Source organism: Ornithorhynchus anatinus, chromosome 2 (assembly GCF_004115215.2).
Source record: "Ornithorhynchus anatinus isolate Pmale09 chromosome 2, mOrnAna1.pri.v4, whole genome shotgun sequence".
Classification (NCBI taxonomy): Eukaryota; Metazoa; Chordata; class Mammalia; order Monotremata; family Ornithorhynchidae; genus Ornithorhynchus; species Ornithorhynchus anatinus.
In genome coordinates, this window is record NC_041729.1 from 50838821 (window position 1) to 50851405 (window position 12585).

Genomic DNA, 12585 nt, shown 5'->3' on the forward strand with positions numbered 1-12585 from the left:
ACCCTGCATCTACTCCAGTGCTTAGAACAGTGCTTGGCACCTAGTAAGTGCTTAACGAATACCATAATTATTATTAATTCTCATAGAAACCAAGAATCCTTGGCTGTCATCTTGAGATTTTTCCACCAGCTCGTTCCCTCCTGCCTAGTGTCACCAACCAACCAGGAAGGGGGGAGAGTTGGGACCGGGTTGGTTTTCGATTCCGAGTCAAGAATGAACAAGAGACCCCGAGTAGCACTGACTACAAATACCAATCTCAATAGGTAAATGATGAATTGAGCATCTCAACTGAGTACCTTGGAGCTAACATTTAGTCAGGTATAGCCTTAAGAGTCCGCATCGCTGCCTTCGTGCACTCTGGGACGAGTCGATTACTATAGTTAGGTATCCACGGCTCGGACGTTACAGACTTCCTGAGCTCCCCATCCTACCTTGGGCTGGTCACATTTGTGGGCGTCCTCCGTCACAGCGAGTAGTTGGTCAAGTCCTAGTGGAAGCAGCAAGGCCTAGTGGAAAGAGCACGGGCCTGTGAGTCAGAGCACCTGGGCTCATCTCCGCTCTGCCAACTGCTCGCTGTGTGACCTTGGGCAAGTCACTTTACTATTCTGTGCTTCAATTCTCCTGTTATCCCTCAGGTAGTGGTGTTTATTGAGTGTTTACTATGTGCAGAGCACTGTCCTCTTAAGTGGTGAGCCCCTTAGGGGACTGGGTCCAACCTCAGTGACTTGTATCTACACCAGTGCTTAGAACATACAGTAAGTGCTTAACAAATACCATAAAATGAACAAATGAGCAAACGGGCCCAGATTAGCTGGTGTCCTCTGCTCAGCAGCTACAAAAGACCACCCCCCTCACAAAGTCACTGTGGGTTCTTATGCTCCTTTACCAGATGTGTAAAATGCTAAGCTCTGTCACCTCCTCGACTCAGGATTTTCCACGTGCTGGGCTGACCAGACTCCTCACCCTTTGACACGTACGCCACGCCGCTTCACCAGTTGAGCAATCCAAGGGTCCACGCTTCCAGCGCCAGCTCCTGAATTATTTTGTTCAGGACCCTTATGGGTGTGGAGCAGATGGCCCCACTATATACTCTCTTCTCTTACTAATTGCATGCTTCCTCAATGCTCTTCATTCCACTGAGGAAAGCCTTCTAATTGTTCTTTGCTCTTAATCTATTGTTCATGCGTTGCCCCCTTGTCTAGAATGGCCTTCTCCCTCAGCTTCCCTAAGTCATAGCCCTCTTCTCCTTGAAAACCCTCCTCCTCCGTGAGGCATTTTCTGATTAATCCCCCTCCCATCAGCCACTTCAAAATGCACCGATTTACTCTTGCTAATCCTCAGCTATAGCACATTCATTAATTTATCCACTAATTCCCCCCATTAGATCATTAGCCCCTTAAGGACAAGAATCCCATCTTTTATTTCCCAAATGCTTAGTCCGGTAGGCACTCAATCAAAACCGTTGACTCCAGGTTGATTCCAGGTCCTGACCCAGTGGGCCTTGCCTGTAGCAGGGGCACCTCTCCTTCAGGTGAGGTTATAAGCTTTGGCTTTGGGCTTATAACTTTGGGCTTTGGGCTTATAACTATCTTTCACTGGGGCAACAACTCTCGGTGTTTTTCCCCTGGCAGGGCCCGGGGCATCATCCCCTGGCTCTAGCTTTTGGAGGGCTCCAGGTATCCTCCTTCAGCACAGCTCTCTCCCTGTTGTCGAGGGGAGGATCATCCCTTTCGTGGGCCCACAGACTCAGGGTCGGCTTTCTTGTGTTCAGTCTCGCTGTTGTGTGGAGTTGTCTGCTGTTTCAGGAGTCTAATTCGTCAGCAGAGGCCTGCCAGCCCAAGTCGGAACTCTAGGTTGCATGAGGGCGGTGGGGAGCGGGAGGTATCCTTCTCTGGGCTGGGAAATGTGTTCTTACCCCTGTAATTTCAGGGCCAATCATCTCTCTCCCCCTCTAGACTGTGAGCTCACTGTGGGCAGGGAATGTCACCTTTTACTGTTGTAATGTACTTTCCCAAGCACTTAGTACAGTACTCTGCACACAGTGAGTGCTCAATAAATGCAATTGAATGAATGAATGAATGAATGAATGAATGAATGATACTCCCCCCTACTTGGACTGAGTCCCATGTGGGACAGGAACTGAGCCCAACTTGATTATCTTGTATCTACCCCAACACTTAGTACAGTGCTTGGCACCAAGTAAGTGCTTAAATACATTAATAACGCTAATAACAATGAGGACCTCCCTGAGCACCTCGTAATGCAAGCACTGTATTAAGACGTAAGAGAGCATAATAATGTTGGTATTTATTAAGCACTTACTATGTGCAGAGCACTGTTCTAAGCCCTGGAGTAGATACAGGATAATCAGGTTGTCCCAAGTGAGGCCCACAGGCTTAATCCCCATTTTAAAGATGAGGTAACTGACGCACAGAGAAGTTAAGTGACTTGCCCACAGTCACACAGCTGACAAGTGGCAGAGCCGGGATTCGAACCCATGACCTCTGACTCCCAAGCCTGGGCTCTTTCCACCGAGGCATGAGCATAATAGTAGCAAGACATGTTTTCTGCTTCAGGGAGCTGAACATATAATGGGGAAACAAAAATTACTTGCAGTTAGTGAATGCAAGAGGAAGAAGGATAAAGCAAGGAGTAGTATAACAAATATCACAGTGAAACAGCTGAACTAATTAAATATACAGATCAATAAATAAAAATATACATATTGAGGTCTGGAATAAAGAGACGTGAGGGTTAAGGGCTTTGGATTGGCCAACTTCAACTTAAGCAGTGTTTTAGGAACTGATTTGGTGTGTTGAACTTTTTCCCTTTGAATCATCTACTTTCAGGAGTTTTAAACCCTCTGAAACCTCAACTTCTTCACACAAAGGGTGCCTGGTGGTTTTACTTTGTTACACATATTAGATGTATTCCTAAGTCTTATCAGAAACATTGAGGTTACATTTAGAAAAAAGACAGATGAAGCTCTTTTACTAGACAGATTCAATTAAAATTCAAGAACTTCCTGGCTGATCAAAACAGGCTGTTTTGATCAAAACGTCTTTCTGTAGCTAGTTCTCCTGGCAATCAGAAAAGTCGTGTCTTCATTAGAAGTCAAGAATTTCATTAGCTTTGGCAGCACAGCACTGAGTATTTTTAGCTGCCATTTGGAAAAGACAAGTATCCTTTTAAGCCACCTATTTGAGAGGAAGCAAGGGATCTAAATTAGTTTTGAAACCTGTCACTGATTTCCAGCTTAGGAGGAGCAGATGCTAAATGGAAGAGGTCAACAGATAATACTGATTTAGGGACATCCCAGGGCTCCCCAACATGGAGGATGGATTCATGTCATTTTTAGCCCGGTGTATAGAAGAATAGAAAGTCCTTTGTTCTACTGGCTGTTTAGAAACATCCTCCACCTATAAATGGCAAATGGTCATTTTTAAGGTGAATGTGATCATTACAGATTGACCTGGGTGATTGTCCTTGTAGTCAAGCAACAAAAAACATGAACAACCCATTGTCTTGCCAATGTTTTTCGCTGGGTGTACTTGTATAATTATTATTCAGAAATTCGGAATTGCTTGTCACGCTTATGCATACTGCTTTCAGAATCTTACAGAGGTATATCATGAACTCCCCATCCCCGCCGCCCAGCTTAAGCAATTTCTGCACTGCCAACAACGTCACGCTTGCTACAATACTTGTCTGTGTCACAGGAGAATCTGAGAACAGACAGCAACAAAAATCGTCTCCAACCTAGACCGAGTAGCCGTGGTTTTTCTACGGCATGGGGGTTTCATTTTTGACTCACACCATGTTCAGGAAAATTCGTATTGTGTTAGGTTCTACACAACTGACGGCCCGGGCATATGGACAGTTGTTTCTTCTGACACCACCTTGTCCCGATAGACATGCGTTGTTGGAAAAACATTCTCTAACAGCATTCTATCTAGAGAACGCAGTGAAAACGCTTAGTCGAGCCGAACTGTTTACCTTGGATAGGCAGCGCTGAGCACCTATTCCACAGCCAATCTTTGAATCAGATTCTCCTTCAAAATAAATGGCTTTAATGAAGCGCAGTAGCAGGTTATAATGCCAATAAAAACACCAGTTGGCCAAGCCACCATGGAAATCAACGATATGAAAACCTTGGCAAATTATAGATGCCGTAGTTGTGCTAAACCTGTGAACTTCTGAATACCCACTGTGGTAGATTAGAATGAATCACACGTCAGATCATTATAAACAGGAGCCACATTAAGGCAGTATATAGATCATTCTTATTTCCATCTTCTGCCACCACTAGTTAATAAGCTCTGAGATATAGTTGCAAAACATTGCCGGGTTGTGGATGTGTGAATTTACAAAATGACATAAGGAAATCCAAACTGCTCTAGAGAGCTGTTTTCCAAAAGCACCCCTTGGGGAAATAAAAATTAGCTTCCAAAGCATTTATTGAGCATCCACCGTATGTAGAATGCTGTACTAACAGAATGAGAATATGATTCCTGCCCGCAAAGAGTTTCCAATCTAGCAGAAACACACAGAAACATATGAAGGGAGCATGCAAGAGTCCCAAGGTCATTTGAAAGACAGTCCTAGGTGGACAGAGTGTTTCCTTCACTTTTATGGAAGCTCACTGTGGGCAGTTAACGTGTTTACCAACTCTGTTATATTGGACTCTCTCAAGAGCATAGTACAGCATGTTGCACACCGTAAGCCCTTAAAAAAGTCACTTGATTGATTGCTAAAGAGCATAGCCTCAGGACTGACCTCAGTTGAAATGGCCAACCAACTAGGATATTCCTTATGAGGAAGGGCACCAAGGAGAACATGGATAATGCAATCCCTAAATAATTCCCAAACCTTATTTTAACTAATAGCTTTAAAACCCTCCTCTAAGTGCCAACTTTTCATTAAAGCGTGAAGACACAAAGGAGTCAGGGATTTTAGGAGGGGAGGGTAAAGACAGGGACTAAGAGGAGACAAGTTTCGAAAAATTAACAAGCCAGAAAGTCACCGTTTGGTGGGGAGCAGGGGTTATTTTCAGACCTGATGGGAAACTCGCAAAAAGCTGAGGGGCCGTTACCCCTGTGGAGGTTACAATCTCGCTCCCTCCCCCCACATAGGAAGATCAAGTTGTTCAGGTTAGGAATTCTAGCCTCAACACACCTCATCCCTCCTTGCCCTGCTGCTTGGCGATTCAGAGAGGCGGATCAGGTTAGGCTGATTGCCACAGGCCTCGGGCAGCGTTGTCAGACGGGACAGAGGTTGGGATTCAGGGTAAGTGGTAGAAAGTTGAGGGAAAGGGAAAGGTTCCTAGGAAGATAGACCGTGTGGTGAGACGGAATACGAGGCATGGTTACAGGGAGTCCTCTAGCTTTGATTCAGCCGATGATATTTGAGTGCTTACTATGTGCAGGGCACTCTACTAAACATAATACAGTAGAGTTGGTAGATATTGGGAAGCAGCATGGACTAGTGGATAGAGCACAGGCCTGGGTTCTAATCCCAGCTCCTCCTCTTAGCTGCTGTGTGACCTTGGGCAAGTCATTTCACTTCCTCTATGCCTCAGTTACCTCATCTGTAAAATGGGGATTGAGACTGTGAGGCCCATGTGGAACAGAGACTACATCCAACCTGATTAGCTTGTATCTACCCTGGTGCTTAGAACAGTGCTTGACACATAGTAAGCGCCTAACAAATATGGTGATTATTATTATTTTATGATCCCTGCACATAAAAGTTAATAGTCTGGGGGGGGGGACACATTAAATTATGGATAGGGAAAATGGCAGAATAAAATTGAACTCTCCCAAGCGTTTAGTACAGTGCTCTGCACATAGTAAGTGCTCAGTAAATACCATTAATTGATTGAATGAAAGGATATGGCCGTAAGTGCTGTGGAGCTGGGGGTGGAGTAAGGGATACAAAACCCAACTGCATAGGCGATGCAGAGGGAGGAGTGTATAGGGCGGTGAAATGAGGAGTTAGTTAGGGAAGGCCTCTTGAAGAGGATGTGATTTTTCCACCTGTAGAAAGGGGCTACGCTTAATGGATTTCAAGACTTTTGAGAACAACAGGAAAGACGACACAGAATTGGAAAAGAATAACCTTTCAGGATTATGGTGCTGTCCATAATCGTTCCCTCCTTATGTCGTATAATGGATGCTAAAATGACAAGATGCAGAGCTGAAAGTCAAATAAATGTGAAGATTGGCACCTTATCAGTTTGTCCCCTTCAAAATATCTTTGGACTGTGAAACTGTTAGAACACAAAATTCAAGAGGGAAACGGGTCAGGCCCCCTGCCACGACGACTAGCTTTTTGTGTCAATGTGGCCTGCTTTATATTGATGAGCAGGCAGAGGAGAGACAGGCAGAGACAGAGTGACCAGTGATAGCTCTGGAGAATGCAGGACACCCCCCTTTGCTGTCCACCTCCCATATTATAAAGAAGCAGCGTGGCTCAGTGGAAAGAGCATGGGCTTGGGAGTCAGAGGTCGTGGGTTCGAGTTCCAGCTCCTCCACTTGTCAGCTGTGTGACTGTGGGCAAGTCACTTCACTTCTCTGTGCCTCAGTTCCCTCATCTGGAAAATGGGGATTAAGACTGTGAGCCTCACGAGGGACAACCTGATTACCCTGAGTCTACCCCAGCACTTAGAACAGTGCTCTGCACATAGGAAGAGCTTAAGAAACACCAACATTATTATACTTAAAATCAGATGAAAAGTTCTTATAGCTCCCAATAACTCACAAAATAATAATAGCAATACTAAGATAATCAGGGTAAAAACAGGGGTGTATTGACCTGAACAGACAGCTAACGCAGGTATTCCTATCTTCCAGGTTGCCCCATCTCCCGGTCCCGTGTGGATAACAAGCACCGATATCAGGGAGAGGGGAGGCCTCGGGCGTTACATCCCAGACAGTGGGACCTTGGCTCCAGCTGGAGGGGGAACCCTGACATCTCTGCCCTCCCGGTCGTTCGGGTCCCCTGCTTCCATGTGGTCCTGGCTCCGTGCCAGCCTTGGCCGGGGAGTACTGACTCAACTCACTTGATTTGGGATTCCCAGGGTCCTGCCCAACCTCACTCCAAGGTCCACCCTCGTAGGAAGATGAAGTTGGGGAAGGAGGAGTCCATGGCCCGCCCCTCTACCAAAAGGCTGGTGGGAATGGGGGAGCAAGTAAAGAAGGAGGGGAGTATGGCCTAGTGGAAAGAGCACAGGACAGGGTGTCAGGAGATCTGGGGCTCCATCACTTGCCTGCTGGAAACTCAGTCAACTGAACTTCTCTCTGCCGCTGTAAAATCAAGATTAAATAAGAACTGTCCCTCCCGGTTCAGATTGTACCTGATCTGATCATCTTGGATCAATTCTGGTACTTGGCACATAATAAGCACTTAAGAATTATCAACATCATCATGATTATTGTAGGGGGTCATCAGCAGTCCCTCCACCTGGGTAGGGACAGCCGGGGAGATAGCTCCAGCCCACTCTCCACTGGATCTCCCTGTGGGCTGGAGGAGGAGGCTGGGGAAGCAGTTTGGCTTAGTGAAAGGAGCACAGGCCTGGGAGTCAGAGGACCAGGATTCTAATCCCAGTGCTGCCAATTACTTTGCCAGTTGCTTGCTCTGTGACCTTGGGTAAGTCACTTAATTTCTCTGTACCTCGGTCTCCTCAGCTGTAAAATGGGGATTCAATACCTGTGTTCCCTCCTACTTCAGACTGTGAGCCCCAAGTGGGACAGGGACTGTGTCTGACCAGTTGATTTGTACCTAACCTGGATCTTAGAACGGACATATAGTGAGCGCTTAACAAGTACCATAAAGCAAATAAAGCAAAACAAACCTAAGCCCTGCTGCTGGTGCTCTAAGGGACCATCTTCCTCATTAAAGGGACCCAGACTGGGAAGGACCAACTAGGATGACCTGCCAGGCACCCTGTCTAGCAAGGATGTCAACCATGCCTTACTATACAAGTTCACCAATTCCAGTCACTCAACAGCATTTATTTGTGCAGAGCACTGTACTAAGCACTTGGGAGAGTACAGTACAACAGAGTTGGGAGACACATTCCTTGCCCACGTGGACCTTAAAGCCTAGCGCAGGAGACAGACATTAAAATAAATTTTGGATATGCACGTAAGTGCTCTGGGGTTGAGGGTGGGTGAATATGAAGGACTTAAAAGGTACAGATCCAAGCGAATAGGTGATGCCAGAAGCGATACGGAGTAGGGGGAATGAGGGCTTAGTCAGGGAAGGTCTCTTGGAGATGTGAATTTAATAAGTGTTTTTGCCTGTCCGCTCCCCCGATTAGACCGTAAGCCCGTCAAAGGGCAGGGACTGTCTCTATCTGTTACCGATTTGTACATTCCAAGTGCATAGTACAAGTGCATTGTATTTGTTAAATGCTTTCTATGTGCCAGGCACTTTTCTAAGTGCTGGAGTAGATACAAGCCAATCAGATTGGACACAGACCCTGTCCCATTGGGGGGGCCACAGTTTTAATCCCCATTTAACAGATGAGGTAACTGAGGCCCAGAGAAGTGCGATGACTTTCCCAAGGTCACCCAGCTGACAAGTGGAGGAGCCGGAATTAGAACCCAGGTCCTTCTGACTCCCAGACCCCGATCTATCCACTGGGCGACACTGCTTTGAAAGTGGGGAGTGGTGGTGGTCTGTTGGAGCCTTCTCTCAGGGCCACCCTGCAGCCGGAGCTGGGGAGGAGAGAGGCGTAGCACTGAAGGTTCCAAGGAACGGATGAAAGTGCCTGATTCCGCATCGGTACCAGGCTGAGGACAAGTCAGCGGAGAACTAAACGAATGGCCATCTTAAAATGCAAGCCAGTTAAAGTCAGAGACATAGAGGTATTTAGTTTCAGGCCACACCACACACAAATGCCCGAGCAGGGTATACCTGGAACACTCTCCTCCTGTGAAAAGCAGGGTTGGGGAAGGTTTCCAATCGTCTCTCTCTCACGAGTAACTTTGACCCCTGTTTCTTTCTCTCTCCCTCCGTCTCTTGCAGCAACATCACCCCTCCTGGAGATCCAGCCGGCAAGGGCGGTCGCACAAGAGTGGCTTCTCGCTTCCCCAAATTATCCCGGAACCTGCCTAGGGAATCACGGAATCTGGAGCCACAGAGTGGTGACCTCTGACCTCTTTGTATGATCACGGAAGTTGGCCCTGCCTTCCTTTTAGCCCACCCCATCCTTCTCGCCTGCCCTATTCGGTTGCTTCTATAAGCTCCACTGAGGGGTGGGGGAGAGAGAGAGTCAGACTGATTAGGACTGGGTCATCACTCCTGATTAAACTGATCGTTCTGAACACATCAGTGACCATATTTCTAAAGCCCTACAGTAGAGACTTGAAAATATGCCACAGATTTCCAATGTTCGGTAGACCGGCTCAGGGGCAGTGCCCGTTGGCTTCAAAATTAACTGGTACAGAGTTCTGTGGTTCAAGGTCCTTTCTCTTTCATAATAGGCATTGTAACACTTCCACTTCCACTGTCTGGTACACTAGATGCTTTCCGTTTGTGATGCCCAGCTGACAATGCAGACTTCCAGAAACCTGGTACAGGGAGAGAGGTGTTTAGAAACTGGAAATCCCTCTAATATTTTCCTTTTTGGAAACAGAATGACTTTTTTATTTATTGTAATGATCTGCTACTCCTAGAATGTTCTGAGACACTAAATACTCCGAGCCGTAGAGCCTCGTCACATAGAGGTATTTTGTAGGCTTCTCCCTTCTAGTGTAATATTCTTGGAGAATCTTTTTGGGGAATTGGTGCAATGCCACAGGAGGGAGCCACTTTAAATGGTTATTTTGCCAAGCCTGATAACGAGTTTAAAGTAGCACAGATGAGAATGAACTTCCTAGCACTGATTTTGGGCTCTGTGATTCAGGGCCTGATGACCTGGCTCTTCTTAAAATGCTTTTAGTGTTCCTGTAGGAGAAGGTGGTTGAGACCTTCTCAATGTAGGGATGGGTTATAGGGGAAGGTGTCTGCCCTAGGTAAAATGGCCCACCCTGCACTGACCTTTGTTAAGGAGGGACCACTTAGGCCTCCATATGAGCTACCAAAGGTCTGAAAATACCGATTATCTTTGTGCAATTGAATGAATTAAAACAGATAGCAAGGAGGGCAACCCCAGCCCAGCCTCCTGAGTTGGATGAACCAAAGGATCGTGATCTAGAAGGGATTTCATCCTAAAGATATTACCCATAGTAACCCTCAGCTACTCTTGCCATTTGGCCGTGTTCTAGCCAGCATGTTTTTGAATGACTACATCTAAAAATCCTGGTTCTGCCTGAAAATTGAAGGCTCCAACTAATGAGTTCGTTTTTGGAGAGAAACAGGGTTTCCTTCTCAGAATGACAGACCAAAACCAGTGGACTAGAGAGCAGGCCCCCAAAAGATCAGCCAGGAAAAGATCAGTATTCAAAATGACCAGGATATACTGGAAGAAACAGTCTGAAATCAACAGAATCCAGTTTAACAGAAAATGGTCAAAGGTCCAGTTACCAACTACCCCGGAAACAAATCAGATCGTTCACGCTAAAGCACATGGCACCTTTAAGTGAGCCAGATATCAGAGTTCAGGTCCTTGGGCCAATATATAGTGTTATTATCTGCCAAGGGAAAAGGGTAGTTGATAACATTAACTCTCCCTTTTACCTTGGACAGATCAGTGACTTTTGTCCTGAATGCCACATTTTAGGTGAAATATTGGAAAAAATTGGAGATGGCCCAGAAAGGAGAGAATTATGAAGTAGAAGATAAACTATACCCAACACAGCATTTGGGATTATTTATCCTGAGAAGGTCGATCTAGCCGGAAGGACTACCTAAAGTACTAAAGTTGCCTAAGGAAGCTATATCCAAATTGGGACTCAGACTGCCGCAAATACTTAAAAGCCAGAACTTAAAAAGAATTAATAGTTGTTATGGCTGTTAAATCCAGGAATGTGTTGTTCCTCTGGAGAGTTTTAATAGTTTAATAGCTCAGTAAAATATAACTCTAGTTTGAACAGGTATAGGTACTGTTCTGCCTAAAGACAAGGGTCCATACAAAATGGTATCTATAGTTTTTTTTCCCAGAGGAGGAAGATAGGATTGATTGTAGGGACCTCAAAATGAACCCACGGAGCTTTATTCGGATATCAAATGGTGTGACCCAACAAGGCACACCTGAAAGATGGCTTAGATATTTTTGAGTTTGAGATAAGCAGCATGGCTTAATGGATAGAGCACAGGCCTGGGAGTCAGAAGGACCTGGGTTCTAATCCCAGCGCCGCCATTCGTCTGCTGTGGGACCTTGAGCGAGTCACTTAAGTTCTCTGGGCCTGTTACCTCCTCTGTAAAATGGGGATTAAGAATATAAATCCCATGTGGAACAGGGACTCTGTCCAACTTGTATCTACCCCAGTGCTTAGAACTGGGCTTGGTACATAGTAAGCACTTAACAAGTACTATTATTATTATTATTATGGAGAGAAGCTGAAGGAGAGCCACTGGACTTGGAAATGAAATGCTATATCACAATTACTGTGGCTTTATCTGTCGTGGTGGTACCTACAGGGTGTCACAGTAGTATTAGTTGATCACCCACTGCATTGTACTACGTGCTTGGAAAGTAAAGAATAAAATGGCTTGTTTCCTTCCCATAAGGGGCTTATACTTTAATGGAGGGGGGGAGAGGATGGGGAGAGGGAGAAAGGAGACAGGATAAAAGAAATTCACCTCTACAGTGGTCAAAATAAATAACTATACATGCAGACACACACCTGGGTGCCAAAGTTAACAAGTGCTAGGCTAAAAATCACAAAAGCCGGAAGGGGTCAGAGATCAGGGGTTCCACAGGCCTAAGTTTGAATCGTGAGTCAGAATGTGGGGCTTTGAGCTGGCAGCTCTGCATGTATTTATAAAATAAATAACTGTGGGCAGTCGAAAAACTCAAGTTTTCTCTGCACCTCCTCACCCTGAATTTGGTGTGCTGTGAATTTGATATTTTTGAAGTTTGCCTTTGTTGAAAAATTCATGACCATTTCATGAGTTTTGTTTTGAACAGACTGAGAACCTGCATCTTAAAAAGGTTCAGAGGTGGGTAAGATTGATAGTGGTACCGCCTGCTGTTCACGTATCTAACATTACCTCTTTTAGCCAAAGAAAACATAAAAGCCCAAGTGTATGCCGCAGAGCCTTTTCTTGGGCGGAGCGGTTGACTTTGCCCTTGAATCCTGCAGATTCACATCGCAAGTTTCTTCCCCAAACACTCTACAAAGTCCTAACTACTCTGAAATTCGCACATAGAAAGAAACTGCATGTAGAGCCCAGTTAGAAGAATGCCAGGTGGAGAATGGTTTCCATTTGCTGCCCATAGCTTTAAAGAGAATGTTCTTTCGGCTTAGTTTGATCAACTCTTATTTATATCCTAAAGTTATTCACTTGATGGTCCAAAGGAAATAGTTCCTCAACCTTTCTTTGCCCTGTTTATTAATACCCAGCTTCCTGGTCCCAAATGATGCAGAAATCTTAGGTTTTTAGTGTTTGTGCCATCTCTCGCTAATTGTGGCTCAG

The 12585-nt window shown here is 45.6% G+C and overlaps 1 protein-coding gene across 3 annotated transcripts in view; it reads left to right on the forward strand.

Moving 5' to 3' along the window:
• Positions 1 to 11298, forward strand: part of SNX29 (sorting nexin 29) — a 553944-nt gene extending 542646 nt beyond the window's left edge. For all 3 annotated transcript variants that reach the window (XM_039911120.1, XM_029053042.1, XM_039911121.1), the window contains one exon: positions 9031 to 11298. In XM_039911120.1, the coding sequence (XP_039767054.1) occupies positions 9031 to 9160 (130 nt within the window). In that variant the 3' untranslated portion in view covers positions 9161 to 11298. The remainder of the gene's footprint in view (positions 1 to 9030) is intronic.
• The last annotated feature ends 1287 nt before the right edge of the window (positions 11299 to 12585 follow it).